The sequence below is a fragment of the Chrysochloris asiatica genome, unplaced genomic scaffold (assembly GCF_000296735.1).
Source record: "Chrysochloris asiatica unplaced genomic scaffold, ChrAsi1.0 scaffold00291, whole genome shotgun sequence".
In the NCBI taxonomy this organism is placed as follows: Eukaryota; Metazoa; Chordata; class Mammalia; order Afrosoricida; family Chrysochloridae; genus Chrysochloris; species Chrysochloris asiatica.
In genome coordinates this window covers 1,394,587-1,410,403 of record NW_006408809.1, presented here as the reverse complement: position 1 = coordinate 1,410,403, position 15,817 = coordinate 1,394,587, and the positions used below count along the sequence as shown (strand labels likewise).

Here is a 15,817-nt window from a genome sequence, read left to right as displayed (position 1 = left end):
TGCTACAATTTGATGAACCTGACATATACTCATGGAGGTAGTAATTCTAAATACCAACAGAGAGGGAAGGAGTCTTCACATCAAGTATCAGTGCAATCCCATCTGTACACAGGATAGATAGCGATTGGCTACCTAAAATGAGGGGGCGATAAAGGCATGAAGTGACTGGTTTACAAGATTTCAAGAGGGAGTTTAGTTTGAGTATGGGGGGAAAGAAAGAGTTCCCACTGAATAGATTTCATCTTGTCTAGATGGATCTGGTGAAAAGAGATGGGAATAAGATATGTATGATTCAATAGTGAATAATTGTTATCATAACTGACTGCAACTGTCACAATTGTAAAGGTAGAAGTTTTGTAATCAAAACAGGGGAGTTAATCTTACAGCCCAGAAACAGAGGACCCTAGGACCATCAAGGGAGTAGAGCACAAGCAGAATGCGGGACCTTATCCAGCGAAGCAGTGACACCAGAGACGGAGGCAGAGATGGGGACATGGAGAGAGGGATAAGCTGAGGACTCTGGAGTCATGGGACGAAAGGGACTAAGAGTTGGTGGCCAGGAGGCAGACTTCCAGAATGTGCCCTTTGGAGGTATAAATTATTATATACGCATGAGTGTTTTTTGGTGTTTTGTTTTAAAAAAAAAAAAAAATAGGGAAGAGTGTGTAGTGGAAGAAAGAGTTCCCACTGAATAGTTCTCATCTTATCCAGATGGGTCTGGTGAAAAGAGATAGGGATTAAGATTCGTAAGATTCAATAGTAATTGTTATCATGACTAATTGCGACTGTCACAATTGTAAAGGCAGAAGTTTTGTTAACAAAAATGGGGGAGTACTTAATCTTACAGTCCAGAAACAGAGGACCCTAGGACTATCCAGGGAGACGAGCACAAGCAGAATGCGGAACCTTATCCAGAGAAGCAGCAACTCAAGAGACGGAGGCAGAGATGGGGTCATGGAGAGGGGGAGCGGCTGAGGACTCTAGATTCATGGGAAGAGAGGAACTAAGAATTGGTGGCCAGGAAGCAGACTTGCAGAATGTGCCCTTTGGAGGTGTCCATTATTATATATGCTGGGGTGTTTGTTTGTTTTTTGTTTTTTTAATAAAGAGAAATACTGTTAACCGATCACACATGGAGGGGATTATAATCATTGTCATGAAACGATGTGTATGATTTGTTGAAGGTAAAGCTGGTGATCTGTCCTGTAAACTTTCACTCAATCCACCATCAAAACCTTAAAAAAGAAGTGGGGTGGGGGGAGGAGGGGAGGGAAATAGAGGTTAATACTGTTGACTGATGGTACATGGAGAGGATTGTAATCATTGCAATGAAGCAAAAAATGTAAAACTGATAATCTGCCCTATAAACTTTAACTCAATTCACAATAAAAACTTCTTTAAAAAAATTTAAAAAAAAAATTTTTTTTTCTCTCCAAGACCCCAGTGTGCAGTAGCCTCCAATATACAGAAATTGGTGGGTGAGACCTTAAAGTCAGCCTTGAGATTAAGTTCTGAGTGCTAAAATGGAGGTTGTCATTAACATTATTACTCTTCCTCTACATGATTTGAGGCTGTCCGTGAAGAAGCAGCAAAATAACCAGTCTTTCCAAATTCAGCTCTCACTAGACCTGCTCTCCCTACTCTTTCTTTGCACAACCTTTCCAATAAGTTCCTGAAGTAGGATGGTTTCTTCCTGCCTTTGGCAAAGGTCATCCGAAACTAACGTGAGGGAAATACCAAGAGGAGTGCCCAGGGCTTGGAGGAAATACTCACTAATTGACAATGTCTTGAAGTTGATCCTGGTTCCGTTGGTTCCCCCAGCCCTGGTGCTAGCCATGACCTGAACAGTGTAAGGGGTGTTCCGTGTCAGGGGCTTCAGGTCATACTGCAGAATGCTGGAGTCGACTGTCTTAGCTAAAAGCAAAATACAGAAGTCAAATACCACAGCCAAGACCGACTAAAAGCAGTTTTAGTAGCACCAAAATAAGATCATTGGAACCTGGAAAGTCTAGATATCGTATACAAGAACACTTCCATTGAAGTGTTGATAGGCTGTTTAAAATTAGCCTATCAAGATGAATGAAGGACCTAAATTATAAGTGCAAAAAACTACAAAAACCTTAAGGGGAAAAATGAGGATACGTCTTTATGACCTTGAATTTGGCAGTGATTTATCAGGTATGACACCAAAAATGTAAGGAACAAAGAAAAAGTAGGTAATTGAATCTCATCAAAACAAAAAACTTTTGTGCAGCAAAAAGCAGGAACAAAATTTGGTGTGATAAGCCACTGAGATTTCAGGTTTTGTTTGCTACTATAGTGACTTAACAGATCTAGGAATCAAAAATGTAAATGCATCATCTAAAGCAAAATGGGTCATCTGTTTCCCCAGGGACTAGCTGCCTGGTCTGAAGTTTCTTACACTCAAAAAACCCATTACTCTGTTACGGTGGATTCAAATCTGAGTCACGGTGACCCCATGTGCTACAGAGTAGAAGTGTTCCATGGGGTTTTCTTGGCTTGATCATTACAAAAGCAGATCCCCAGGCCTTTCTTCCATGGAGTTGTTGATTGGATTTGAGTCACCAACCTTGAGATTAGTAGTTGAGCACAAACTACATCACTCAGAGACTTTATACCCAAAAGGTCTTGATAAATGTACCTTGGTGGTGCCAATGTCATCTAATATTAACCTGGATCAAGAGATCATTTCACATTTTGTCAATTCAGTTTAAGAGCAACTTTTAAAAGTATTATCTACTCTGTTTTATAGTAGCGTACATTCTTCAGATACATTAGCAAAGGAAGGGCAATTTTACAAGTGCTGTTGTTGTTACATGGCATCAAGTCGGTATCAATCCATAGTGACTCATAATGGGCCTGTATAGAGTTTCCAAGGAGCAGCTGGTGAGTTTGCGTCACCAACTTTTGGTTAGCAGTCTAATGCTTATCCTACAGTACCATACAAGGACTCCAAAATTATAAACAGACATTATCAATTCTATATCATAACTCAGTTACAATGATCTTCATCATTAAGTATGTAACTAGACTCTAGTCTTGCACGGAATCCAAGTTTGATACCACAAGAACCATGATTTCCAGCCAGAGAATAAACCTAGGACAGTCTTTATGAGTCTGTCTTCCTGAAAGCAGAGCCCATCATCTGGAAATCCATATCTGAACAGATTTGGAAAGAACTTGCTTCCTCCCAACCATAGCAGCCACCTCTATGGCAAGTCTATTCACAGCATCTATCTAGGATTTTTGTGCTTGTTAGTATGTTTTCATCTGGGCTATGGGTGTACTTACAAAATTCTTCCCCATCTTCAGCTTGATAAAATATGGTGTAGTTGCTGATGAAGCCACTTCTCTGACTCTTTGGAATCTCTTTCCATGTTATCGTGACTGTCTGCATAGCAATGTTTTCTGCCTTGGTCACGGGACCTGCTAATGGAACTTTCAAGGACAGAAAGCTAAATAAACCTCAATCAAACCCCATAGGTCCTTCTTCTACAAAATCTCTTGTGGCCATCCAGATCTAGTCAGACCAAAATCACAGAACTGAAGGTGAGAGGCGATGGCATTGTAGAGACCTGATGAATCCGCTTGGTTAGCAAAACTGTTTTCTGGACTTAGACATTTTGAATGGAAAGGGAAGATGTATCAAAACCAGAGAAAAACTACTTTCTTAAAGATCTCTCACTACAACTTGGCACCCAGCTCTTTTATTCACACCTGTAAAGTGTAGGTATTATCAAAGAGTTGAAAAATATGATTCCATGTACTGTTTTGAAAGACAGGAGAGATTTTCCAATGTCGAATGAAAAGGTGCATTTAGAAGATGTTAACTTCAGAATCAGCACTAGACTGCGAACCACATGGTTGGTAGTTCAAACCCATCAGCTGCTCCTCGGAACCCTATACAGGGTCGTTATGAGTCAGAACCAACGACGGCACTTAACAGCAACAGCAACTTCCAAAAAGATAAAGTCTGAGCAGCTCCCCAGTAAAGCCCTTGTTTATTGCTACACAATTACAAGTAATTTTCTAACTTGCTTAATTTAAACTCTGCAGGGCTTCTAAAATGTGTTATAGTTAAGTGCCACTGGGTTCCTTCAAATCCATAGTGACCCTGTATGGAGTTTCCAAGGAACAAACTGGTGAGTTTGAACTTCTGGCCTTGTGTTTCAAACCGACCTTGTGGTCCAGTGCTTTATCCCACAACAAGATAAACTGGTCTTAATTAACTATTATTTCTGGTTAGAGCTCTACTCATTTTTACACTAAGTTTCAGTGGCGCTTTTGGCAAGTTATTTCACCTCGCTGGGCCTCAATGGCCCCATTTAGGAAATCTGGGGATTGGTCTTGATTTCTAGTGCCTATTCTGGTATTGAAATTTAGTGAATCTAAGCTGCCCACCGCTGTGTCAAATACATATAGTGTAGTGTGAGCTGAAAGTGCAGCAGGAATGGGCCCCATGGGAACATGAATGAGCTCTAGTGAACCAAAGCCATATTCAAATGTTGGGCAAACCCAATGTTTCCCTTTCCCTCACAGATCCCTGTCCACACATACCTCCTTCTTTGACATAAGCCTGGACAGAGTAAGGCTCACCCACTAGATCTTGAAATAGCGGATACACAGAGATGTTGTAGCACAAGAAAGGCTCCAATTTATCTGTAAAGAGAGGGACAAGAGCACGTAAGTGCCGAGCATGGCACAGTGGAAGGAACTCTCCAGTGAGAATTATGGCTCTTAAATTAAGTAAAATACCCTATTTCTCTACAGCTTCCATATCTGCAAAATAAGGGGGTAGGTTGGATGCTCTCTAATGCCTATTCCATATACAGGCATATTTCATTTTATTGCACTTCACAGATATAGTGTTACTTACAAAGTGAAGGTTTCTGGCAACTCTGTGTAAAGCAAGTCCATCAATGCCATGTTTTCAATAGCATGTGTTCACTTTCTGTGTCATTTTGGTAATTCTCACACTATTTCAAACTTTCACATAATGCTACTGCACACTTAATTAGACTACAATATAGTGAAAACAGAACTTTCGTATGCATTGGGAAACAAAAAATGCATGTGACTAGCTTTATTGTGACACTCACCTCACTGCAGTGGTATGGAATGGAACCAAACAACACCTCTAGGGTATGCCTGTAAAGAAACTCCTAAAGAATCTACATGCACCAATAATAAAAATAATAATAATAATAAACTATTAGAATTAATAAATGAATTCAGCAAAATTACAGGATATAAGAAAAATAAACACAGAAAAATCAGTTATATTTCTATACAATCTCAGAATGAAAATAAGACAATGCTATTTATAATAGTATCAGAAAGAAAAACATCAATTCTAAAACTTTCTAATTAATTCTTAGATCTAAATCTTGTACCTCCCTGCCAGAATGACAGCCATCAATGGAGGGGGAAATCAGAGACCCACATCCTTATCCACCATTGATTTCGAGGGTGCTGGAGAGTAAAGCTCAATCTTCTGTCAACAGCACACCACACTTGAGAACTCAGCATAGTTTCGGCTCTCTGGTCTTCGTGCATCTCTGTAGGAATATACTTATACACAGAATTCCCATTGCCATCGAGTTGACTGTGACTCAGAGTGATACTAAAGGGAGAGTAGAATTGTCCCCATAGGGTTTGGTGGTGGTGGTGTGCCACCGAGTCAGTTCCAACTCATTCTGACCCTGGGAGGGCTTGTGAGGCTGTAGATCTTTACAGGAGCAGAAAGCCTCTTCAGTCTCCTGCAAAATGATTGGTAGATTCAAACTATTGACCTTGCGGTTAGCAGCCCAGCTTGTAATCCACTATGCTACCAGGGCTCCTTCCCCCATAGGGTTTACAAAGCTATAAATCTATATGGAAGCAGACAACCACAGCTTCCTCCCTCGGAGCAGCTAGTGGGTTTGAACTACCAACCATTTAGTTAGCTGCCGAGTGCTTTAACCAATGAGGCATCAGGGCCCCTTTACTTATTAACATAGATGCTATTAGGTATTAAGTGGTTGGACTGACATGATAGAAATGGCAACCATGTTTCTGAAAGAGACCCTCTTTACACTGGGGAAAGGGTCTAGCTCTTAAATGGTAGCCCAAATAGAAGGGAATGTTGTAGGCAGAGGACAGACAAGCTCTGGTTTGACCCACAGAACAAGTAAGCTATATGTCTGGGAAGGATTCTCTGATGACGATGGGTATTCAAATAGTGTTTTCCTCCAGGAGACAGGCTGTGATAGAGAAAGTAAGGAAGTCAGTCACGGAGCTTGTAAAATGATACTGAGTCCTTGGGGTTGTTGTTGTTAAATACTGGGGAGTCAGTTCTGACTCATAGCAACCCTGTATAGGGTTTCCAAGGAGTGGCTGCTGAGCTTGAACCGCCAACCTTGCAATTTAAACTGACCTTGCAGTCCAGCGCATTAACCCGTAGCACCAAAATGTCTATGAAAGATGGGGGGGAAAGCAGTCAATTACAGAAATCTGTGTTATGTAAGGGACATTTCTTGTATTTCTATGTTAAATTTTCTCACATTGTCATAGTGGTATTCAGGAAGAGCTACCTGTACTTTTGGTCATAGTCAGAGATTTATCAAAGGTACCTGGGCATGCCAGGATCATCTTGTCTGCAGTGGAGATGTTTATGCCAGTCCTTGTCACCCAACTGCCACTTTACAAAATAAAGACACTCCCATCCCGAATTGGACTATAATGCACTCCCACCAGGCAGTTTAAAGTGTGGGTGTCAGAAAGCCTCCTCTAATCAAGGCACTACAAACCTGCAAGGAGACCTGGTGAAATAGTGGTTAAGCACTCAGCTGCTAACCCAAAGCGCTGCCATTTGTAAAGCTTTACAGCCTTGGAGACCCTGTGCTATCAGGTTGCTATGAGTCCGATTAGACTGGATGACAAGGGAGTTGGGTTTTGGATAAACCTGCAAGGAGGTCTTCCTTTCCTTGTGTTATATGTATTTTCACTAGAGGCAGACCCATGGGGCATGTATTATAGAATGAAACGTCAGTAATGATGAAAGTTTTTTTAATGATCCTCCCACTTCCATCCTTGACTACTGTCAATCAACCCATCATTCCTGGAGGAGAGTTCCAGAAATCTACTGCCAAGAAAGATGAAAATATCTTGTTTGCACTCTCTCTCATTATTATTATTATTACTTACAATATTCCTAGACTCTTTAAAAAGTATATTTCTGTGAAGACATTTAAGAGCATCAAGCAGGATATGGAAAGCTCTTGCAAGTGAATATTGCTAAGTGCAAAGCTTCCAGAACACATGAAGTGGATAGATCATGAAGTGTCATCTGATGCTATAGGCTATGCACTAGCCTGCTAACCGCAACAGGGGCTGTTCAAGTCATTCCTCAGAATCCCTATGAGTTGGAACCAACTCGGCAGCACTTTATAATAACCCACTTCTGCCATCTGTCTCAGAGAAAGTTCAGAGCACTAAGCGACAGTGTTATAACGAAGCTCCATCTAGCTCCTTCTACTTAGGTGAACAAGATTTTTTACCACATACATTTATAAAAATGAAAAATGAAAATAAAGTGAATGCTGAACCCTACCTGTAAATTATCCGTGGCTTAAAAAAAGGCAAAAACACCTCCTATTTCACTAGAAAGTGTATTTCCAACAAAATGCTACTTTGTGTCTGTAAGCATCTGTATTCCAATTTTTAAAATCTTCATTTTGTTTTCACCAACTGTATGACATTAAAAAAATTGTAATGCCAATGCAATCTAGCAAAAAAGCTTTTCAGCAGTACAGGCTTGGAGCCACAAGACATTTTTAAACATTGGATTTCAATGCATATCCAAATTTTTATTGGAGAGAAATATGATAGAGTTATCAACATAAATCTTCCAAGCATAAAATATGATAAAATACTATGGGGAATGAAATAGAAATATGAGTTCAAGGAGCCAAAATAAAAATAAAAATTGTCTTAATTTTTAACAGATTTATTTTATGAATAGTTGTTGTTGTTGTTAAGTGCCGTCGAGTCGGTTCCGACCCATATGAATAGTGGTAGCTATCAAATCTCCATGGTACTCAGATTCCATATGATATATTTTTTAAAGTGTTATAACAGTACTATTTTAAAATTTTTTATCCTTTGTAGGATTTAACTTTAAGATTAAAATATTTTCAGGACAAATTAAAAACTGTGGGGAAATACATAGTTCTTCAAAAGAGGGAATGTAAGCCAGTGTTGGGCACAGCAGGTAAGAAATCAGATTCTGGACTCAGACAAACCTGCCACCCTGCCACCCACTGATATGCTCTGGTGTAAGAAAGATCCTTTTTAAGCCTCAGCTTCTTCATCTGTAAAATGGGGATAATAACAGCCCTGACGTCAAGGGTTGAGGTGAAAATGAATTGAGGTAAGCCTAGTCTTGCACAGAGTCAACACTCGGTACATGTCATGATGACTGGTACCATTCCAACCGAACCAGCTGAACTAACAGGACCACTGGGAGAAACGTGTGTCCATGTAGGAGCATCGTGATAAAGAGGCCCAGCAATATGTGGAGGGAGAGGAGCAGCCTGGGGCCTCTTGCTGAGCTCTAGTCCACTCAGAGAGTCACTTTTTAGACTAATTGGGGAGTCTAGAATTTGCTGGTTATTAAGAAAGGTGATTTTCTCTTTATCTCTCACTTTTATTTCAACTCCATTGGGACTGACACTGAAGCATTCCCTACTCTGTCCTTACTCACAGAGGCTTTTTCCTCCCCTAGCCCACGACCTGACTGTAGTAGATATACAGGCACAACTGATGTACAGATTTCTTCAAACACCAGATTGAAAAAAACAAAAGGCACTCCCAAGCTTCCTTAGAATTTCAGTGACTTGCAAACATGCCCACATATTCCTGTCCCAGCCTTGCTGGGAAATACCACCAAGTGGGTTACTTCACTGAGCTGTTAACACCAGCCTGTCAAGGGCTATTAATCACATTTAAAGTTTTGAAGCCAAAGTTAAAGATTAAAAACTGAAGAGAATGAAACTGAATCCTGCAGAGAGGGAACTTGAGAGTTCTATACTTGACTACCTTGTGGGATTGTCCAGTTCCTGGCCTGAGACACAAATTCCCAGGATAAGGCAGAGGGCTCTGAGTCCAAATCCGGGAACCACTCAACCATCCATGTGTCCACCAGAGATGCAGAACTTTGCCACTCCACCACCAGCTGGTCCTGAGCGATGAAGGCCTGCATGGCCTCAATGCATGGAAATGCTGAAAGGCAAGAAAGAATTGCTCCACAGCTGCACAACTCATCCCCCAAACCTGCACCCACTCAATGCTCAAAAGTGCAAAGAAGGTCAAAGTTCAGCTTCACTACTGCCCATTGCCGTAGTAAAATTACAGTCAACTGTAATTTTACGGAAGGAGATTATCAGATCTTTTTTCCACAGTGTCGCTGGGGAAATTTGAGCCACCCACATTTTGGTTATTAGCCAAGCACAAGCTGTTTGTACCACCAAATAACTTTTCTTCCTTGTAGACTCACCTGATGGGCCTGTTTTCATTCCCCTTTTTGCATCCCTTCTCCTTAGCCCTCATCTGTGCTTAAGTACCTTTTAAATCTTTCTTTAGGGGTCACTGGTGACACAGTAGTTAAAGTGCTTGACTATCAACCAAAAGGTCAATGGTTTGAACCTACTCCATGGGGAAACGATGGAGCAGTCTGGTTTCATAAAGATGTATAGCCCTAGGAACCCTAGGGAGTAGTTTTATTCTGTCTTATGGGGTCACTACAAATTCATAGTCAACTTAACGGCAGTAGGATTCGATTTGTTGTTGTTGTTGTTGTTGTTGTTGTTGTTTGTAATCTTTCTTTACCTACCAAAATGTTACCAGCAACTGCTTGGCTGAGGATGTGGAAGGCGGTGACCTTAAAAATCATACCAGGGAGATGACTTCAAATCTCAACAGTCCAGACTGGTCCTATACAAACTAGATATGGATTTCTGTTCTCAAACCCATAAAAACTGTGTTTGCATCAGAAAGATACAAAAACACCATTCAAGTCACTTTAATGTGGACTTATACGTAAATCTCAACAGTTTCTCCAGGTCTGGCAGAAAACTCATCTCTGGAAACAGACCACAAGGACTCCTTTAATACAGAAGTTGAGCTAGTGGCTTCAGATCCAGTCTGGGATTTAATTAGTACCAGAGAGATCTATTCTTTTACATCTTCTGATTACACAGATGAGAGAAAACCATCTGGAGCAACGGGGCCATCACTGGTGGGAGAAGTGAGGTAGAACCAGAGGGCATGAAGTGGGTGAGGTTCAAGAAATCAGTGTCAATTTCTCAGGTCCATCTCTGCTCACTACCCACAGTACAACCAGCCTTCAAAATAGAAATTCACATGAAGTATGTTTAAATGAGCATCGGTGACAGTCCTGGATGGTGACAGAAGAGGAGACCTACCAATCAATCAACCAGTTGCCAAGGAGTCAGATTCCAGCCCATGGTAACCCCATGTGTTTTAGAGTAGAACTGTACTCCATTAGGTTTTCAGTGGCTGTTATATTTCAGAAGTTGACTGCCAGACCTTTCATCCAAGACACCTCTGGGTGTATTTGAGCCTCCAGTCTTTCATTTAGTAGCTGAATGCTTAACCATTTACACCATACAGGATGCAAAAGAAGAGAGTGTACTCCTCAAATAAACAAAAAGCTCTTGCAGCTGGAGTCCTGGGCCAAGTGACAGAGTTTATGGTAGAGGCTATCTGTGGTAAGTCTTACTCTTTCTAAGCAATAGGTCTCAGTAGGCTGCATGTATATATACAACTCTCTGTTCCTTTAAGTCACAGTTTATACTTCTTTTCCCCAAACTAAGTTTTCATGAGACATGCCAGCTACTAGTCCTAGAAAAAAAGAGTAATTGAGTGAATTTTTTAGCCCTCCCCCCACCCCATCACCACCAAAGTATGTATTAACTTGGCTGGGCCGTGGTTCTCAGAGATTTGGCAGTTATATAATGATGCAATCACTGTTGTGATCAGCCAATCAGTTCTAAGAGGATTAGGGTGGGAAGCAACACTCAGTTGACAGCTCTTATCTGATGTAAGGTTAGTTCCCTGGGGTATGGCCTGCTAATGCAGGCAACTTTTGTCTTACAAGAAGTAAAAGGGGAGAGAAGTGAGTAGGGATCAGAGGAATGTAACTACCACCAGGAAAAAAAGCCAGAAGCAGAGTGTGTCCTTTGGATCCAGGGCCCCTGTACTGAGAACCTCCTAGAATCAGGCAAAAGTGATGCCAAGACACATGGAGATCTTTAAGGGATGCCAGGCCCACAGTTGAAAGATGCAAAGACCTTCCTCCAGAGCTGACAGAGATAGAAAGCCTTCCTCTTGAGTAGGCATCCTAAATGTGGATGTCTAGCTTTCTAAACGGTGAGAGAATAGCATTCTGTGTCTGTTATTGTAGCACTAGATAACTAAGACAAAAGACTAGGTAATTTGTCAACCTGGAAAAAATTCTGAGGAAAGGCAACTTAGGCATGAAGGAAATGTGAAGCTGAGTTGGGGCAGGGTCCAGACAAGAGACACAAGAGCCCAGAAATGAATCCCAGCTAACTCCTAGTTCTCCTACTTCTCCCTCTTGCCTGCTCTGCTCACAACCTCTATGAATTCTCAGTTGCAGTTCCAGTTCAGGCTGAAAGTCATTGCTTTAGCCCTCGGAACCACCTAACCTCTTACCGAACACAACATTGGTATTATACCTTGGTTCTGTCAGAGTCCTTCTTGCTGTTTTTGTGGTTTGACAGAACCTTGAGATGTCTTTTACACTCCAGAGTCCCCCGGCAGGCTCAGGCTGAAACCACCTTCTACAGGATGTTTAGCTCAGACCACACTTTTGGCTCAGTTTCTTCTCCTTCCTTGATTTCTTCCCTCCTTCACTTTCTGGTCCCCCTGGAGGGACTTTCTTAGTAAATCATTACCACACAAATCCTGACATGAAGATTGGAGCAAGTGTCAGTTCCGAGCTCCACACTCTGTTTTACCAATATTGAACTGCAAGGAATAGAAATGGGAGTAGAGGGTCACATGCCCTCAATGGACTTCGGAAAACAAGCCAAGACTCTGGTTTTCAGGGATATGGAAAATGCTCCATGAAGTCATGCATCAACCTTAAAGGGTTGGGCAACAGTAAGAGTGATGAGAGATAAGTTTCCAAATTATCTTTCTACTGAATATAAAATACTGCCGAATCATTCAATAGGAACTTTTTGAGTAATTACTCTAAATACAATACCTCCCAGGTGCAGTAAGAAATACAGAAGATAGAAGAGACTTTGTGGGAGAAGGAAGAGGGGTTTTGACTGTGAACAACTGCCATTTCTTTTGATTTATGGGAGGCGGCCACTAGGAAATTGATCACATAGCTTTCAGATGCTGGTGGTAGCTTACCTTTGCCAGATCTACCAGGCCAACTACTATGCCAACTCAATCCTAACCTCCTGCTCAGTGGCTGTGCTATTCTGGGTCTTCCTAAGACCTCTTCACAGTTGCCTGATGATCCTAAAATCCAATATGTTCAGGTATAGGGAATCTAAAGGATGATCTCCACCAATCCCTCATTTGACACTTGGAAAATGGAGGCCCACAGGGTTAAATAACCAAATGAGTGTGACATAGCATCTGTGACCAGAATTCTAAGTCATTTGGATAACACAAAGTCCAACATTCTGGATAAAGTATTTGGTTCTGTCGAGGATAAATAGGGTCACTATGAATCAGAACCAGCTGGATGGCATATAACTATAACAACAAAAATCAGGAAAGGTACACATGAGGGTTGTATCCTTTTCACTATAATTATTCAATCTGTATGCTGAACCAATAATTCAGGAAGCTAGATGATATAAAGAAAAATGTGGCATCAGGATTGAAGGAAGACTCATTAACAACTCATGATATGTAGATGACACAGTCTTGCTTGCTGGAAATGAAGCCCTTACTGATAAAGATCAAAGACTACAGCCTTCAGTAAGGATTACAACACAGTGTAAAGAAAACTAGAATCTTCACAACTGAACCAATAAACAATACCAGCTAAATGGAGGAAAGTTTGAAGTTGTCAAAAATTTAATTTTATTTGGATCCACCATAATCAATGCTGATGGAAGCAGCGTCAAGAAATCAAATGATGTAGTGCATTTTACAAGTCTGCTGCAAAAGACCTTTCCAAAGTGTTAAAGAGCAAAGACAACACTGAGAACTAAAGTGTGCCTGACCCAAGTCCTGGTATTTTCAATCACCTCATATGTGTGTAAGAACTGGACAATGAATAAGGAAGATCAGAGCAGAATTGAGGAACCTGAATTATGGTGCTGACAAAGAATATTGAAAGTACAATGCCCTCCAGAAGAATAAGCAAAGCTGTCTTGCAGAAAGGATGGTCCTTAGAAGCAAGGATAGTGAGACTTCTATTCACATACTTTGGACATATTATCAGGAAGGACCAGTCCCTGGAAAAGGACATCATGCTTGGTAATACAGAGTAAGACACCCAATGAGATAGATTGACATGGTGACACCACAATGGGTTAAAAACCTAACAGATAATTGTGAGGATGGCACAGACCAGGCACATAGGGTCATTATGAGTCAGAACCAACTCAAGGGCACCTAACAATAACAACAACAACAACTAGACAAAAACCACTGCTCTCATGGAACTTATTCCCTATTGAGGATAAGATAGATAATCAAATAATTGAGAAATTCTATATAGAATGAAGGATAGTAATAAGTTTTATAGAGAAAAATAAAGTAAGGGAGAGGAAACCTATTTCCTAAAATTCTTGGAATAAGAATCTAAGAAGGTATTTTATTCCAAAATAGGGTATAAAATATGATTTTGTCTGAGAACAGTAAAATGTTGAAAGCTACTTAATCAAAAGTGCAGTGAGCCAATTTGTTGGCAAGTATAAACATCAGGGTTTTTTCTCACTTGGTGGGTGTATGGAAAGAGAAAACGGGAAGAAAATAGCAGGATGAAATTTAAGCTAAAGCTAGAGGCATGGCCCATAACCATCCGTAGGGGGAGATTTCAAAAGAAAGGTTGCAGTCACTAAGGACAACTTTGACAGATCTGAAAGATTTTTATATGACTTGACCCAAATTCACATTCAGTAAGACCAAAACAAATAAAAACTGCACGTAAAACTACTAAGTTTATGACTTTGTATTGCATGGTTTATGAGATCTTTTGACTGGTAACACAGACTTTGTTCCAAAAGAATTTTACTTCAAGGGGTTCGTTAATTAACAACACTGGACTTAGAGACCAGAGGATTCTGCTGTCTCTGTCCCAGCCACCACCTGAAAAGTCCCCATTCCATTTCTACCCAGGAGAAACAAATATCCTTGAAGGAATAGGGATTGCTCCTTCCCTGACTGGATTGGGCCAGGCATTTAAATAAGAAATTCACATTCTACTTACGCTTTTCATGAGCAGAAGGAATCCTCAGGGTAGCCTCTGGAGATTTCCCGAAAGAATTGTAAGACACAACAGACACCCAATAGGTCTCACTTCCCAGATACAGTTCAAGTTGCTCATTAGTTGTGTTCATTGTCTCTGTGAGGTAAGTGCTGTTTTCTGGAAAGTACCATATGGTGTAGCCTATTGCTTTTCCCAATATGGGGCCTCTTCTTGCCTCCTGAACCCAAAGGAAAAAAAGTTTATTACCAACAACAAAAGAAAAAACAAAACAAAACATTAAGACAAAGAAAAAAATCATGATGGTGGTGGGTATGGGGGTGATATTAACTACTAGGAGTTAAACCCCACCCCGGAAATTTGCCTCCAGGGATGAATGAAACACCCTTCTACACTGCATTGTTAAATCTGAGTGCCAGAAGGACTTTAAAAAAATTTTTTTAAAGGTTTTTATTGTGGATTGAGTAAAAGTTTACCGGGCAGATCATCACTTTTACATTCAACAAATCATATACCTCCTTGTTTCATTACAATGACTAGAATCCCCTCCATGTACCATCAGTTAACAATATTTCTCACTATTCACTTCAGCTTTTTTTCTTTTTCTTTTAAACCACTCAGGCATATATAATAATTTATATCTCCAAAGGGTGCATTCTGCAAGTCTGCCTTCTGGCCACCAGCTCTTAGTCCCTCTCTTCCCATGAATCTAGAGTCCTCAGCCACTCCCCTTCTCAATGACCCCATCTCTGCCTCCTTCTCTGGCTTCCCTGTTTATCTGGATAAGGTCCCGCATTCTGCTTGTGCTCTTCTCCCTTGATGGTCCTAGAGTCCTCTGTTTCTGGACTGTAAGACTAACCACTCCCCTGTTTTTGTTACAAAACTTCTACCTTTACAATTGTGACAGTCACAATTAATCATGATAACAATTATTCACTATTGAATCATACGAATCTTATCCTCCATCTCTTTTCACCAGACCCATCTAGACAAGATGACAGCTGTTCAATGGGGACTCTTTCTTTGCCCCCATTCTCTTAAACTTAACTCACTCTTGAAACCTTATAAGCCAGTCACTTCATGCCTTTATCGCCCCCTCATTTTAGCCAGTATCTAAGTTGCCTGTCCCTCTCTACCCTGTGATAGCATTGATAATTGATGTGAAGACTCCTTCCCTCTCTGTTGGTATTTAGAGTTACTAGCTCTGGTAGCTTAGTGGTTATGAATCGGGCTGCAAACTGCAAGGTCAGCAGTTCGAAACTACCAGCTGCTCCACGGGAGAAAGATGAGGCTTTCTGCTCCCATAAAGATTTA

At 40.8% G+C, this 15,817-nt stretch overlaps 1 protein-coding gene across 1 annotated transcript in view; it reads right to left on the bottom strand.

The window, feature by feature from the left end:
• IL31RA (interleukin 31 receptor A) overlaps positions 1 to 15,817 on the bottom strand; it is a 63,039-nt gene that overhangs the window by 18,671 nt on the left and 28,551 nt on the right. Inside the window, exons 8-12 of the mRNA XM_006874650.1 lie at positions 14,507 to 14,723; positions 9,100 to 9,282; positions 4,579 to 4,680; positions 3,313 to 3,459; positions 1,774 to 1,914 (exon numbers count right to left, since the gene is read on the bottom strand). Of these exons, the coding sequence (XP_006874712.1) occupies positions 1,774 to 1,914; positions 3,313 to 3,459; positions 4,579 to 4,680; positions 9,100 to 9,282; positions 14,507 to 14,723 (790 nt within the window). The remainder of the gene's footprint in view (positions 1 to 1,773; positions 1,915 to 3,312; positions 3,460 to 4,578; positions 4,681 to 9,099; positions 9,283 to 14,506; positions 14,724 to 15,817) is intronic.